Source organism: Bombyx mandarina, chromosome 08, assembly GCF_030267445.1.
Source record: "Bombyx mandarina strain Sakado chromosome 08, ASM3026744v2".
In the NCBI taxonomy this organism is placed as follows: Eukaryota; Metazoa; Arthropoda; class Insecta; order Lepidoptera; family Bombycidae; genus Bombyx; species Bombyx mandarina.
The window spans coordinates 15477903-15494647 of NC_143215.1; the positions used below are offsets into that span (position 1 = coordinate 15477903).

Sequence of the window (16745 nt, forward strand, 5' to 3'; positions counted from 1 at the left end):
AAATCAAAATACATCTTTCAATCAATCATTTACTGTTTAAATCATTAGTGTACAACCGACGCCGCGACGCCTGTGCGATTTTTTACTAAAGTGATTCTAATGATAATACGAGTATACTTAGGTAAGTACTAGAACAAATATCATAATTTCTTATGCTTCTATTGTGACAGGTAGCAAATATGTATTACAACGTACATACGCTATCGTGCACGAAAAGATAAATGACATTTGATTTTGTTTGTTTTACAGTGGCATTCAATTTGTTGCAGTTATGACATGCTCCGGCTAATATGAATAATATTATAAATTCATGGTTTGGCATGAGTAATTAATAATTAAGTTGACGAGGACTTCGAAATTTTATTTATATTATTATAATGTTTAGATTAAATTATCCAAATTTGTTTTAATTAAATCTAAATTTAGATTAATAATTAGATTAATCGGCTAGTTGAATTAAAGGTCAGTGATTGATTACTGTAGCATGAGATCCGAGCTCGATTCTCGATCGAGGAGGAAAAATCCTTAGCACACAAATCAAAATAAAAATCACTTCGTGATTCCACCACCATCCACTGGACTTTATACATTAGAAAAGGAATGATTAATATTTGTCCCAGCGGTCACATAGTTCCACACCCAAGCTACTGCCAACCGTTAAGTTACAGAGCTTGATGGCTCTTGGAAAGAAAGATGGACCTGGAAAAGAAAATTCTAGAATAAAAGTCTGAGCAAATCAAATTATATCAAACAATACGAATGAAATGAAGAAAGCAGTAGGTATCCAATTATATTTTTAAATTTAAAGTTTGAGTGCCACTGGTTTAAGACGTTCGAGTCGTTTAGATGATTAAAAGACAAGATATTCATTCGCTCCTAAAAATACAATTACAAATATTTATTAAAAACAAAACATCACTAACATAAGTATTCATACATCAATCTGTTGAAGCTATTGGATTTAATTGCCAAAATTAAATTATGCACATTTATTTATTTAATAAAATGTTATACGTGGACTGTACGTGTATATTGGCAGACTTAGTGTCTATAGCATTCTGCATGAGTCAACCAAGGGTGGTGCGTAAAATAACGTGTTAGATTGGTAAAGAAAAATAGATGGCGTACACTGTACGATCCTCGTGTATTAAAACAATATTAACATGAATCAGTAGGACCGGACGGCGCTGTCCCGGGGCCGCACCACTGCTCGACCGGCGCGCACAGACGAGCGGGGAATATCGTTTCAATAAAATAGCATTCAATTCAAAATCAATTTATTTGAGGATTAAATAAATACAATAAATTGAAGTTATATTTAATTACCTTTAAAATTACAAAAAAATAATGCAACATCTATTAAAAATAAAATCTAAAAATAATACAATTATAACATAATTTAATTTTTTTTTTATCGTAGTTTACAAATAGTTAAATATTTACTTAGGAAGACGATTATGGCAATAATATATTTTTATTTATTATGGAAGGCACCCACTGGCAAGACTACACACTACGACGGCCACATCGACTTGGACCAATCAATCAGCAGCGGAGACAAGAACCTTCACGAGCTACTGCCACTGCTGGGACCCTGCGACACCCGGAGCGAACTGGTCCTAGTGGGACACGGACACGGACACAGGCCTGGCTATTTCATTATCTTTACAATTTAGCTCTTCCACAGTAACCCCTCCCCCTCGACTCCCGCGGGTCGCGATGCGGTCACAAGCTCTCATGTTGTATGGAGCCCAATTTGTCTTAAATATAATAATATTAACATAGATTAACAATATACCTAGCATTTCTATAGATTGTAATCTAATTAAACATAGGATAATATATACAGAAAATGTAATGGAAGACCTAGTATTTCACATAATTGCTAATTGTGGAAGACTACGTAACGTACATACTTATATTACTTTGTAATTTCATGACATATGCTCATATTCAATTTTATTATCAACAACAATAACGTCAACGTCAGTTTAATGTAACGCGCACACGGAGAGCGAGTCTGCTTACAGAATGAACTACGGTGCGGCAGGGGGGTGCGCGAGGCGGTGCAGGCGCTGCAGCAGGTCGGCCAGCAGGTCGGCGGGCCGCGCGGGGGGGCGGTAGTGCGCGGCGCGGGAGGGCGGCGGGGGCGGGCAGCTCCACGCCACCACGTGCTCGCGGCCCGTCGTGCGCGAAGTGCGCACTACGAACAGCAGGCCGCGCTCCCACGCCAGCCGCAGCGACACCACCACCTGCCGGCGCGACCCGCGGTTAAATCTGTGATGACCTTAGCACTCTATTAGTCAACGACGCCCGCCCCCGGGGTGGCGGCGGGGACCCACCTGGCGCCCCAGCAGCGTGTCGGGCAGCAGCGAGTGTCGCGGGAAGCCCACGGCGTAGTAGGGCGAGCCCGGCGCGGGGTGCGCGGCGCCCTGCGTGCCCGACTGGAAGCTGCAACACGGGACACTCGGTACACGTCCAGCGGGAGGGGGCGCTAAGGTCGACCCCGCAACCGCCGCGGCAGAACGCTTACTTGTATGTGACGAGTATGGACGAGCTGTATTCAAATTGCGGCAGGGAGACCGGCTGCAGGCGCCACGACATGCTGCCCCGGGGCTGCGCGCCGCTGCACAGGGGGGGGCGCGGCGCGGCGCGGGGCGGAGGCCCGGGCGCCCCGTACGAGTGTCCGCACGCGCCGCACTCCACGTGCAGAGGTTCCTGCGACATTCCATCCCACACCCTCACGGACCCGCGGTGGACGCACTCCAGTCGACGGGGGACCGCGAGGGTGGCGCGGCTTATAATATGTTGTGAAGTTGCTGTTGTATAATACCAGCCATTTGAAACGTAATTTAGATAAGGCTATAATACATTTTAATAAAATTATAATGAATTTAATCTAAAGAATAGAGATTATTATTTTCAATTGAGTCATTAGTTTATAGATGAGTGCAGGGGCTGTACGCACCCCGGCCCGCGCCAGCGCCCGCAGACGGCGCGCGAGGCAGGCGGCGTGCAGCGCGTGCCCGCAGCGAGCCAGCGCGCGCCCGCCCTGCACCGTGACGTCACACAGCGCGCACGGGCCGCGGGGGGCGCCGCGCCGCGTCCACTCGCGCACCGCCGCCCACCACGACTCTGCGGACAGAGGGGACCGGACTTCTTACTTACTGAGCTGATGGCCATGAAATGTAATAACGACAATAAAGAATAAAGCTAAGGTAAAAACGTTATATTACAAATCGTCTGTTTTATGAGGAGACAAAAATACCTTCAGACACCAATAATACCTATTGGAGGGTCTGCGGGAGTAGAGGGGACTACAATATATCGCTATCTCATTCTTACGGTCGGCCTCAGTGTGCCGGTCGCCGGTTGCACTTTAGTTTATGTTCGTCTGAATCCGCGAGTATTCACATACAATGTTTTATTTATTTATCGACAATTCAGTAAAATGGCAGTGGCAGTAACGTTGAGAAGTAGTTATGAAATATTTCCATTTACCGTCGACAGTCTCGTCGGAGAGGTCGAGTTCGTCGGCGGAGGGCGCCGGGGACTCGAACACGTCGTCGCTGCCGCCGCTGCAGTTGAGCAGCTCGCCCACGGCCGCCTGCTGCAAGGAGAGCGGCGCTACTGACGTTTAGGAAATAATAGGATTTCCAAAAGGAAACAAGTGCGGTGGGTGGGGCGGCACCTGCAGACTGTCTTTGCTCTCGTGGCTGAGGTAGGTGGACACGGTGTCCACGCTGTGCCTCCTGCCGCCGCCGGAGCCCGTGCTGGTGCACTCGGCGTCGCGCGCGCCGCCCCCCGGACTCTTGTTGTTGTTGCCTGTCGTCACAGAACATATAGTATTAACTGTGTATAGAGGAAAGAAAACTGCCGCCGCTGATTGTAACTCACTAAATATATTCAAGTTGTGCAATATCTGCCTCGCTATGCCCGGCTTCCTGTCCTTCGGCGACGCACTCCGGGGCGGGGCGGGGGGCGCGGGGAGGGCGGGCGGCGCGGAGTGGGCGGAGTGGCAGCTGGCTCCCGTGTGCTGCTGCGGGATGCGACTTTTGCGAACTGAAATGGAAATAAATTAACTTTCAATATTGTTCTTTACTCATAGAAAACTCCTACTCCTGTTTGGTAGTTTCGATTCCGATAGTCAAGGTTAGATAGTTAATAGATCATAGAGCAGGCAGGGACGCAACGAGCTCCGGAGCCTTGCTGTTGGATAGCTTCACTTTGTGAGATGTTACAAGACAGCAAAAAACATTTTCATGAATATTTTTACATTTAACTATGATTGCATTATTAGTTTAGTTACGGTAGGTATCAGCTTAGCTCTGCCTCTGGCATTACTAATTACTAAGTCCATGGGTGACAGTAACCACTCAACATCAGGTGGGCCGTATGCTCATCTGCCTACAGGGGCAATAACAAAAAAGTTTTAGTCTAGAAATAGATAAAACAGAGATGCAATAAAAAATTGTTTACCAAATACCTAAAAATACTTTTACTACTTTTCGAATGCCTACCGTCAAGCTGTCTCTGCAGGTTGGGCGGCAGGGGCGGCTGCGGGGTGAGGGTGAGCGGGTAGGGGGGGTGGGGCGCGCGCCGGAGCAGCCGCACCGCCGCCCCGCTCCGCCCCGTCATGCAGGAGAGCGACACCACCCAATTGTCCAATGTTACGACTTCTATCCCCCGAGACCAAGACTCTTCTAGATGGCATTGTTTCTGAAAACGTTTGGGGTATCTTTTAAAAGTTTTCTTATCATTTTCTGTTGGATGGTAGAGATTATAATTCATAGACACAGCCCACTGAGCTGGCTATCTCAAACGACTAAACTAAGAAATAAAAACTCTTCTTACCAATTAGTGAGCGCTTCAGGGATTATTAATTGAATTAGTTTTTGTCATTTTACATCAACAGATAATTGGAAATTTGTTTATATTTACATCAAGCGGCAGAGGCTCATAGAGTAGCTCTCCAGCGCCAGGAGGAGGCATAAACCGAGCCCATTCCCAGCACCAGCCCCGTCCGGCTACGGACTGCACACTGTAGCATGATCTACGCACACCACACTCTAATATTCCACCATCTATAATCAAAATATTTCCTTTAAATACAAATTATAAATTGGGCTATTCAGGTTGTCATTTGGGATAGCTCAGTGACCAATTAAGTCCCAATCACTGGACTAATTTCTACAATCCTTAATGACCGGTAATTTTTCATTTACACAAGTAGTAGTAAGTAAGTTCCGGTAGTTTTCACAAGTTCTAGACCTTATAAAAATGACTTTTACGATTTAATCTCACATTTATTATTTTCATTTTATTGTTTCCAACTTTTTGAATAATTTAAGTAGTTTAGTAGTTAAGTAGTTATCATGGATATCAAAACTTGAATAAAACAACCAACTATTGTTTCCTAACTATCATTTGACGCAATGTACGTATCTACTCCAATTGGGGTTTGATTTCTACTAAATAAATAAGTACCACAACAGACGGAAGTGTGTGCTTGTGTCAAACATATGCTATGTTTCTTGTAACTTCTGAAAGCATTCGAAAGTTGTTGAAATTTCTAAATTAAATAGATTTTTAGTGTTTCATGAGTACAACTTGGTTTACAGGCATAAATATTTGTAAATTAAAAGCTAGTGACCTCGACCTAGAAGATACAGATTGTTTATCAAAGAGGGCCTAATAAAAACCACAAGGACAGTACCTATTTGGTAGAGAAAAATATTTTAATATGTTTACTTCTGACAGAAATTCGCATCTTTTGATATGTAATCAGCCTTATTATTTAATAGAATTCATATTACAGTCCCTTCTCTAAAATATAATTAAAGGGTCTCCAGGTAATTTCTTTTTCTTAATGTTTAAGTGCTTTTTATTCCAAAAATATTTACTTGAAAACATATTTTTATATCAAAATGGTTATTCTAATTGAAAGCTATCTAAAATTTTCAGCTTAATATAACCTTAATAGCACCTGTATAAGTGTATGCATGGCATACTCCTATAAATAATTTGTTATTCATCAGTACTCATGGCTAGAAGTTTAATTGTACTGTTATTATGTTATGTTATTAGTGTTTTGGGTGTTTACCAGAGTCAGTCACAGTAAAGGAATAAATAATATAATAGCAATTGAAGTCAGGTTTATGTAAATGTGTAATTACCAGGCGTCTCATTACTCTGTGTCAGGGTCAGCAAGTTAACATAATATCCCTTCAATGCTGGATCAGCATCAGCCAATACCACCCTTGTTAACTTCTTAGCATGAGCCCTTTCTAGGGTCCTTGTAACACTTGGCGTGTGTGGTAACCATTGACCATTTGACTGCCACTCCCATACTACAACGCAGTGGACTGAAGACATTGTTCATTCCATGTTGACTAGAAATCCAAAAAAATTATTTTATAAAACTGAACCAAAAGCAAAATCAATGTGTATGTAATTAAATATAATTGTTAAATATAAAAACCCCATTCCAATCAATTAACAATTTAACATACAAATATTGATTAGTTATGAATATATTTAACTGATTACTGTCATTAGATCAAACAAGTTTCGTACCTAAGAAGGAAACAATATCATATGTACTATATACTCTTTTAAATATTTTAAATGATACAACAAAATAGTCAAAGTGGCATGTTAATACCATGTGTGCATATGAAGACACTACTAGAGAAGTTAAAGTTCTGGAATGATATTCCTTCATTAAGAAGTTGTTTGTGAACATGCATTAAGTATTTCATTTTATAATAATTGGTACTGGTGTAAAAATACATTAGGCAGTTCATTTATTACGAGACGAAGACTTCATGTATGCAGTTGGATTATTTATTGTATTCCAATAACTTTTGCTTTAAAATTATGTTGATAAACAATTTAATACACTTTCTTACTGAAAAATATTACAATATTTTATACTTACAAGTCCAGTTCCACATTTGAAAATTATGATCTCAATAGAGCAATAAATTCAAAATTAAGATAACGAAGAAAGCTACAGGAATGCTAAACCAATTTGTTTGTTTGTTTCACAATCGCTACTGGTCATTTTCTATTCATATTTCTCAAACATACCCAAATTCATTTACATCAAAATTGCTTTTAAAGTGATACTACATGTTGAATTGAGTGTACTATTTCCTGAATTAAGTAACATTTTGTTCTAAGTCACTAATTTTAAAGATTAAATAAAATCGTTGCAATTCTGTACTTAATACATATGTACCAGTTTCAACATAGCTTCATAGCCCTGACGCTGTCGAATACTGTCAATGATTTGACAGTCTTGTATATTTCAAAAGCCGAAGGAGTATTCGTGCTAGCGTTAGTGTTAATGTCCGAGATTCTCTCGAGCCCGTGAGTGAGCTCAACCTATTCCTATTCCAATAACCTATGGCTATTCCAATAACCTTGTGACGATTGGTGAGCCCCGTTAGCCTACCCAAAGCTGTTGAAAGCCCACGGTTTTTTCTTACCTAATTGCTTAGGTAGGGAAAAAAGTCTGAAAACGAAAATGTTAAATTGAAGTTGTCACAGCCAGAGTCTTGACTGTATGAGCGAAGTTTCTTTTGCATCTTTAATTGAACCACCAAATTAAAATAAAGCATCGATCAATTTTAATCAAATATGTGCAGAATCTGCAGAATCCAATTCACATTTTAATGTTTTAAAAAGTACCTGCATCGAAGTTCAGGAAATTGCAGATACACAAACATTGATACATGCATACTATTGAAAAAAAATCACACATATCTCGTTATGGCGTTTTTACAACGTAAGTAGGTAGATCAGATATTTTTGTTGACAGCATGAATAACATGAATTTCATTTTAAATCATACACAGCTATTAAGACGAAATTACAATTGACAAAATAATATTATGATAATAACATACTTTATCTCATTACATTGAGTAATTTACGTGAACTTAACTTTCTAATTAATCATTTACTCATCGATAATTTATTGGTCCTTTGTACATTAGTGTCCAACGCGAATTATTGCGATATTTATGACCAGAACGAGTGGTGTCAGACGAGCTTCTGAAGCTTTATGAAACCGCTCCAAAACTTATGACTGATTCCATTCGAGTGAGCTGCTTAGAGGTTACCAAATAGTGATCAAATCTCTTGTCTGTAAATTACTTTGATGATAATCCAAACTAACAATGGACCACTATAACATGAAAAATGAGAAATATAATGATCTTAAGGTCTACTTGTCACACTTGATGCTTTTCATTTCTGTTAATTAACACTGATTTGTAAAATGTTCTATAATAGGACAACAAAATGTTGTACAAATATTAAATCTGGTCATTAAATGGATTGTTCAAACTGAGTGATATAAAATTATGAATACCATTGTTGACATTATGTTTATTGGAAAAGTCATATTACTAACAATGTATAGTTATTCTCAAATGAATCTCCCAAATAAAGACATTGTGTAGTTTTTTTATACGGAAGGAATTTCTCACTGCTGTGTACATTACCTGTAAACACCCTCCAGCTGCCGATTTGACTTGGTTGGTCCATCACATGGACAACCTTCCTTACAGTCCGGTGCCTTTTACTTTGCCCTGAACGAAAGGCGTTCTATGGAGTAATTTACTTGCCTGGAGATATATAAAAAAATGTGTTGTTTACATGAGTACCAGGCTCATCACAAACCGGGAGAAGTGGGGATTGCTCATGAGGTGCATAACATCTGCTCACAGCAATGATACTGAATGACTATCACAACTGCTCTGACAAGAGTGATATGACAAGGAATAGGAATACATTACATAATGTGAAAAAGTCTACACTATTAATCTTAAGAATTGATTATAAATGTTAAAAAAACACACAAAAACTAAGAACAACAGTGTAAAATTACCTATTTATATATCCTTAAAAAATTTGTTGAATTTTCTATTTATTTCTACAGACAAGGGTCGGGCCGCCAATCATTTCAACCTCGAAATGGATTCTGCAGTATCTGATGAGGTAAATCTAGAAAATATGACTCAGAATATGAGATCTCATAATTTATGTTATTGTTTACGGTGCAAAATAAGAGCTATGTTAGAAGCTATAGTATTGTCTAGGACACCACCAGAGTATTACCTTACCTTATAGTTACTTTCATAATGAAATAAGTATCAATGAAAAAATTAAAAAGTCTTGACAAGAAGCAGGAAAGAATAATGAAAGTTTGTGATTACATACTGTGAAAGGAGTTGGAATCATTGTGAATAACAATTAAAGTTTTTTTTTGGTTTCATACTGATATCCAGAGATTATTATCAGTGATGTGTATAGGTTACCTGTAACATATAATCATTGAATGTATGATGTATGATGATGAAAATTGGCAAGTCATAACAATTTAAACTTTACTATGCAACCACTCCAATAAAATGACACATATTTAATATAAGTTTTGCCAAATTTCATCTGAAAATTACTGAACGATATAAATAGGCTTGTATAGGAGTAAACAAAAAAGGGTTAAAACACTTCTTTGTTTTAAAAAAATGTCTTTTTATGCTCAAGTAAGTTCATTAAAACAAGATGCTATTTTAGGTCAATTAAAATTAAAATAATTTGAAAAATTTAATTCTTTACATTACAAAAGAAAATATTTTTTAATAAAAATAAAATGTTGACTAAGGGACATTTTTTAAATGTTCATATTAATCATTTAACATATATACATATTACAGTAATACCCATCTAAAACCCTTTTTCTCTATATATTATATACTACATAACATTTTGGACAAAAACAATGCTAAACATTAAGTGACAAAATAATTTATTACTACAGCTTCATGTGTGGTGAGTTCTACTGAAGATATGAAGGCAATGGTTGCTCTCTGATTGTGCGGGGGTTAATTGTACAACATGTTGTTAATAGTGTACATATTATGTACTTGTTAACGACATGGCTGAACTGGACAGTTGTGTTATTGCATCAGTAAAATTAAGAATTTATTCCAGTACACAGTAGCAGTTTGAAGCATTTTTACATAGCGGTTGTGTATGTCATAATGCGTATATCAACCCGAAACTTGACTATCTTCTATCTTCTTCTTCTATCTGCTATCTTCTTCTTCTATCTATATGATATGAAGATCATATGAGGCCTATAAAATCAAAGGCAGCTAAACGCCTTAATCTCGTAAAATTGATTAACAATAGCGCTATCTTGCTTAGTTAGTTGGACACGCTTTAGTGTTTTCATGTTATAACAAATGCAGCTAAATCTCTAACAAATTCAGTACAAAAAATTATTTTTACTCCGTACTAAGTACTAATAAACGAAGTTTTATCATTTAAAATTCAGATTATTAGTAATATTCTCATTCTTTATACATCTGCTTTAAAATAAAGAATATCGTAGCTATCCGAACAAAGCTATTTCAGCTTCTCAAACCGGGAGTGTTTCTAACACTTGTCCTAGCAAGAGCAGTACTTCGATGGATCGGGAGGATCCGTAATGACGTGTTTAGGGCTGATTTTTGTAGTTTACCTGAATATTTGACAGACTTGGATTTAGCTGCCTTTGATTTTATAGGCCTCATATAAAAAGGAATTGGTGTTCGTTAGTCTCGCTAAAACTCGAGAACGGCTGGACCGATTTGGCTAATTTTAGTCTTGAATTATTTGTGGAAGTCCAGTGAAGGTTATAGGTGGATAACAATGAAAATGCTCGGAATTAAATAAAAATAATAATTTTGCTTTCCCTTCCTTTTGTTTGTTTTAAGTTTATTTTATATAAAAGTTTAGGTCTTTTATTTATCGATTGAGGCACTACGAAGTCTGCCGGGTCAGCTATCAATAATATATATCACGTTAAAATGTAAAAAAAACTTAGTTATAATTAATAATTGCTACAATGGAACTTCATACAAAAACTAATATATAATTTATTGTTTCATCTGTTTGATGACAGCCCTAAATATAAGCAATAAAAGTACCGTTAGGCCGTTCATTCAGCTCAATGTCTCAGAACGAGGACAAATTCGTTTAACCCATATGAAACAATGAATACGAAAAAAAAAAAGTGTGGTGTCGTGGGACACCGGATAGGAAAAAGTTCCTTATTATAAAAATATTAATTTTAAATTCTATTCGAGGTACAAAGAAAATAAAACTGGAGGTTTCGCAACAACCCACGGGTCATTCGGTAGCGTGCGAAATTTTTGTGGTACACTTCATTCACGGTTGTTTGCATAAGAGTTAGTGTATTGCATAAACGAACGCTCTGAGAAGGTCAATGAATGATAAAAAAATATGTTATTTTTGTACGTTATTACAAAGTTAAGTCGTACATTGTGTGCATTACTAATTTGTACGTCATTACAAAGTCAGTCGTACACTGTGTGCATTACTAATAAAGATCTTACGTTACGGACGATTACCGGCGTCGGAGGAGTGTATGTGTGTTTCAATTAGCTGAAATCATGTGTACCTTTTTTATTTCGGAGAACCCGCTCAATTAGGCCTGTCGAGTTATCGAGTCTGCTGCGTTTTCGTGTAACCTCCGATATCATAAAGCAACCCGAAGTTGGTGGGATTTTCAAAAAAAAACCTCAATTCGCATCTTTTGATATGTGGCCAGTCTTATCTGTCACCACCAAACATATTGTACGTTATCTTATGTAAAACACAATTCGAGGGTTGAGCAGATGAATAGTTGGCTTATGTTCAAGGAAAATTCATTCCGAAACTATTTAATTGAGTTTTTTTTTTCCGTTGCGATTATCCTAATAGGAGTCTTATCTAGAGTTTCGGCTTGATATAACCCGCGAACAACCGATATATAATGCTTTACTTTGCATTAAATACATCCCTATCAACTAAACATGTCATTCTTAGTTTCTTGACACTTTTTTCATTTTCTAGCTTACTTTCTATATTTTCATTTTGTCATTGATGATTTTCCCTTTGGGCTCAATTGACACATATAATATTAAAATTTCTTATAACAAAATTTATTATTATCTCAATGTATCTTTCTGTGATATCACAGAGTATGCTTATCTTTAGAAGCCTTTAACGATAACTGACCGAGTATACAATTAACTCAAGCCTCTCCGAGAGCAACCTAGTAGATGAGGATGCTGTATGAAGGCATGATCAGCATTCATACACATCACTCTAGACCTAACTAGACATTAGCTGCTCGCCGGCCTTCCATGTATGGACCCTCTTGGATTGTAACTTGGATTTTCAGTTATGTAGGGTAGGATTTTAAATGAAGGTGTTAAAGTTGCAATTTCACTGGGCGGCATACATGAGAGGTTGGTAGAGTTTGATGGATGATGTGTTTGCACCTTCACTGTAAGTATGTGCTTGTATGTGTGCTGTTATAATTGTTATATCTGAAATCGTTGTTCAGGCTACATGATAATTGTTTCTATTGATAATATTGAGAATTGTTTTTGAGCTCAAAAATATCCATTCAAGAATTTATTCAATATTTTGAAAGAGTAAAGCATTCGGTAGGTGCCTCTGTACGGTTGAATAATTATCTAATATTTATTTATTTGTTAGCCATTTCGTCACACTATTATTGACAAGAGTGTGGTTTTTGTTGATTAGAGCTCTACCCGGCCAGGGAAATATACTGAGGCCATGGTCTTTAAGTAGTTTTTGGCTATATTTGTGTGTATGTGCGAGTGTGTGTGAGAGGTGAAACACATGACCCACACGGCATAATGTCTTCAGCCGCGTGATGTCTCCGAGGATGCAGCCTGCGTCGGACAAGACAATGCACCACTTCAGTTTGACGTAAGTCCAACCTCGAATCGACCATTACTGCCATCAACGACTAGTAAACAGTTATACAGACATTTTTCTGTGCGGGTACCTAAAAAGTAAAGTCTATGAAACAAAACCAGCGACTCTCTTAGCACTGAAACAAAATTCTGTCCCTACATCGCGGTTGCAGCGGGTGGCACCAAACATTGACGCCAAGTTTCAGGAGAGCGTCCGAAGGGAGCAACAAACATTATGAAAAGAATTTTAAGTATTAATTACCCGCACTTGTCACCTTTGTAATAATTATTGAATTTTTCCTTATGTTTTGTGCCTAACTTTTTTATTTAAATTTTAAATCTTAATTCTGTCACCGGACGCCCTGTATAAGCACAATGGAAAATAATTGTAAAATACGATAGTAATTTTCTTAATAAGTGATACATTTTATGTTTAAATATATTAGATTAAGTGTCAAAGAGAAAGACGTGGGTTTCGAAGAAGCGGAGTTCTGTTATCGAAACGAAGTGAAATGAGTGAGCTTTATTGCCCGTAATAGTTGTTTAAAAAGCTAGTTCCGCTTTTCTTGTAAAACGGAACGAATTCATTTTAAAACAATCTCACATAATAAAATATTTGAAAAACTTGTTACCCAGACGAATGGTATGGAGGGAATCGAAGAAAAGAAATTGGCTGGCTCCAAGGAAGAACTGCCTTCGTGGATGAAAAGTAAACTACCGGGAGGTAATTTCTCTTTCTAGAACTGGTCGCGTCTAAGGCCGCGGACATGTAACACTTTATGCTTTTCTGTAAGTCGCATACAATGTACGTAATGTGTTCAGGAGTTGGCTGACAGGAAGGACCCCGGATATGTTTACTTGGATGTACTATTTAGATTTTTGTTACAGTGAAGAAAGTGACAAACAAGGAACGTCGCCGCAGACAGAACCAGCACCTCAGGCGACTCCTCACGCCGAAGAATGCAGTCATGGTGATCAACGAAATGATTCCTAAGGAGCAGATTGCCAATGTGAGCTCCGACACTATTGACTCGTACGCGTCGCTGCACACGCGATCTTGCCATATGCGTGAGGGCGCTCTGGTCCTGACCGACGCTGACGCCGGGTCCAATGTTTCAGAATTTCAAAGTGGAGCCAAACCCGAACAAGCACTTCAAGCAAACGACCCCCACGTACTGCGCAGACCTCACCATTGACGGCACCGTGTACCAAGGATACGGTGAGGACGCTACCTTAAAAAAAAGCTGGCAAACACTACAATTTTATTTACCTACTTGTATCAGTAGATTCTGAGCAGCTTTAGTTCCGTCGTTTGCGCGACAATAGAACGATGACTATAAGTAAGTAATTATGTTTAGGTGAGAACAAGCTGCTAGCCCGCAGCGCGGCAGCCGAGCAAGCCGTCAGAGACATCATCATCAAAAAGATCAAGAAATGTGCTGAGAGTAAGTGCGGGTATCCGCCCGGGGGGTGCGGGTATCCGCCCGGGGGTGCGGGGGCGCGGGGGGACGCGATCACCCCGCCTGCATAATGACGTCACGTGATGTTCCAGGCAGCACTGAGCCCGCCGAAGAGGAGCCGCTGCCCATGATCCAGCTGGCGTCCTTCGCTCTACACAAGCTGTTCTCGGAGTGGGAGGGGGAGGGATACAAAGTGCCCCTGCTCCGCCCCGCCGCCGCCAGTGTGTCGGTAACTCTACTCATATAGTTTCGTCGCTCGCAGCAACGCGGCCCCGATAGCACCGCTACGGTCACTTTAATGTCTTGTGTCGACTTGTCTGTGTGATGGATCAGTGGCGTCCAGTCCTTGTATTTTTTTGGTACCGACTTTTATTTGGTACTTTCCTTATTGAACGAAGTTGAAGTAAAGAAATACGGATGTCAGAGTTAACAGCCGCGGCCGCCCCGGGCTCGGCCGGCGGTACCGGGCCCGGGGCTCGCGGCACGGCGCGGGGTGGCTGACCCGGGGGCGCGTGTCGGCAGGACTCGGAGAGCACGCAGTCGGGGCCGGTGGGCGGCGCCACGGCGGGCGCGGTCGAGCACAAGCCCAGTAAGCCCGCCAAGGTCAAGACTCTGCCCTCCAACGCCAGCACCATGCACCCCTGCATGCTGCTGGCCTACATGAAGCCGGCCCAGGAGTACCGCGAGCTGGCCGTGGACGGCGACAAGCCCCAGAACATGATGTTCACCATCGGACTCGTGGTCGATGGTAAAACTTACGTCGGGAAAGGTAACTACGTCGTACGTTTTAGCACTTAGGGGTGGGGGACTAATTTTTTGTTCACAATTGATCACCACGATGAAGGAATAACATCGGGTAATAAAAATCACCACTGCAAAGTATTATTACTAGCCGTTGTACTGTAAAAATTGAGCCTTAGAACTCATGTCTCACGGCAGGTGGCGGCATTTACGTTGTAGATGTCTATGGGCCACCACTAACCACCTAATACCAACTCGACCATCTACATGACCAAAAACTAGAGTTGTCCTGACGCGCGATGTCGCGGTGTGGCTTCCAGCGCCCAACAAGCGCGAGGCCCGCAAGGCCGCCGCCCGCGTCGCCTGCGAGACGCTCTTCGGGGTGGAGTTCGCCGACAGACACAGCGAGAACACGCCGCGACACTAGCCGACACCGGCCGACACGAGGCTACACGAGCCGACGCGAGCCGATACGAGCCGACACGAGCTGACACCGGCCGGTACCACGACGGCCGAGCACTAAACACTCTCCAATGTCCTTTACTTTTATAATTTAATACAAAAACCATTTCACGTTAACACCACAGTTATTGTTGATGGCTATTTAAGAATAAGATTTCAAAAGTTATTTTAAAAACATCGACGACAGCTTACCGCCTGGCGCGTTACTGAAATTGCTTTACATTAGTACTTAAGTATGTTTGATGAACATTAAACTGATGTTCATACACTCTCATAGAGGTGAGACTTGTATGTCTGTGTGACTCGTAGGGAAACAATCTCCGAAACTATTAGATCTATTTAAAGAGTAATGATTAAGAGTACTGTTAAGCGATACAAAAAAACTGATTTATTTTGACACAAATTTAAATACATATTTTGATATTTCAACGAGAGAGACTGCTGAGACCGCCGGCCTACACTCGGAATTACATAAATTCTGTGGAACCTGGTTGTCGGCTCTACATAATTCAACGAGCCAACCCGAAGTCATGTAGAGTTGCTATGGACTTCACAACTATTTACAATCTGGATGATTTTTAATTTAATGCAAATTAGTTAAGCAAAGTGGCAACACAGGCTGCTAGGTAAAGTTTCCAGGAAGTTTCGCAAAATCTTTAGGATGATTGATCGAGTAGTTGAGACGTTAAGACGCAACATACGAACTTAGTTTCGTGTCTATTGTTAATAATATAGCCTGGGTAACACAATCTGCTACTAAAGGCGGCAAGGATATAGTTGCCGCGTCAACGAGAAGGTCCGAGTCCCAAAGGAAACATCAAAAATACACTCGAGACCATTGCAAGCAGCGCTCAGTTCCAAGTATAGCTCGAACGCTTTCTGATGTCGCGATCGACACAACAAACTGTCGATACAAAATTAAATGATAAGATGTATTGAAGTAGGGCAACTGGCTCGTCATAATGTGATCGTACAGTAATCAGTATTACTTTACTGACTACAAAATTAAAATCTATTTTACATATATAGTATCATATTTTAAATCGTATGCGTAGCCACAAAACTAGATGCTTATATAAATTAAGTATATGAAAATGATAATCTGTATCTTTTAGTAAGTTTTAATTTTTGACACTAGCAACATTATAACTGCGGCAGTCATCAAATCATTTAAACGAAAGAGAAACAATATGTTTTGAACGGAATAAATATAAAGAGCAGTTAATGAGTTTTTTCTTTTTCCTTTCCCATAATATTTAGTCTGTTAAACAACACAATACGAAGGCTGCACTAA

At 39.9% G+C, this 16745-nt stretch overlaps 2 protein-coding genes and 1 long non-coding RNA gene across 7 annotated transcripts; 2 read left to right on the plus strand and 1 right to left on the minus strand.

The window, feature by feature from the left end:
* The first annotated feature begins 47 nt into the window (after window positions 1–47).
* On the plus strand, window positions 48–1676 carry LOC149502585 (uncharacterized). Of its 2 annotated transcripts, none has more exons than XR_016323451.1 (2): window positions 48–776; window positions 1491–1676. It is a non-coding gene; the product is annotated as an uncharacterized LOC149502585 (long non-coding RNA). The 2 variants fall into 2 exon arrangements; XR_016323452.1 differs by lacking the exon at window positions 48–776 and adding an exon at window positions 784–1080 and having other exon boundaries at window positions 1491–1582.
* LOC114251969 (deltex E3 ubiquitin ligase) lies at window positions 1261–7284 on the minus strand. Of its 2 annotated transcripts, none has more exons than XM_028186423.2 (11): window positions 6941–7284; window positions 6177–6392; window positions 4942–5084; window positions 4521–4719; window positions 3898–4062; window positions 3692–3825; window positions 3502–3607; window positions 2969–3135; window positions 2534–2718; window positions 2343–2451; window positions 1261–2252 (listed from the first exon to the last, which is right to left on the minus strand). In XM_028186423.2, the coding sequence occupies exons 2-11, from the start codon at window positions 6373–6375 to the stop codon at window positions 2037–2039; spliced, it is 1623 nt and encodes a 540-aa protein (XP_028042224.2). In that variant the 5' UTR covers window positions 6376–6392; window positions 6941–7284; the 3' UTR covers window positions 1261–2036. The 2 variants fall into 2 exon arrangements, with proteins under 2 accessions (XP_028042224.2, XP_028042223.2); XM_028186422.2 differs by having other exon boundaries at window positions 3502–3610; window positions 6941–7283.
* LOC114251970 (double-stranded RNA-specific editase 1) lies at window positions 7275–16676 on the plus strand. Of its 3 annotated transcripts, none has more exons than XM_089729355.1 (10): window positions 7275–7374; window positions 8951–9009; window positions 12739–12801; window positions 13425–13512; window positions 13677–13798; window positions 13908–14007; window positions 14147–14233; window positions 14341–14477; window positions 14771–15017; window positions 15310–16676. In XM_089729355.1, exons 2-10 carry the CDS (start codon window positions 8986–8988, stop codon window positions 15414–15416), a joined length of 975 nt encoding a protein of 324 aa, XP_089585481.1. In that variant the 5' UTR covers window positions 7275–7374; window positions 8951–8985; the 3' UTR covers window positions 15417–16676. The 3 variants fall into 3 exon arrangements, with proteins under 3 accessions (XP_089585481.1, XP_089585479.1, XP_089585480.1); XM_089729353.1 differs by lacking the exon at window positions 7275–7374 and adding an exon at window positions 7427–7792; XM_089729354.1 differs by lacking the exon at window positions 7275–7374 and adding an exon at window positions 7596–7796.
* The last annotated feature ends 69 nt before the right edge of the window (window positions 16677–16745 follow it).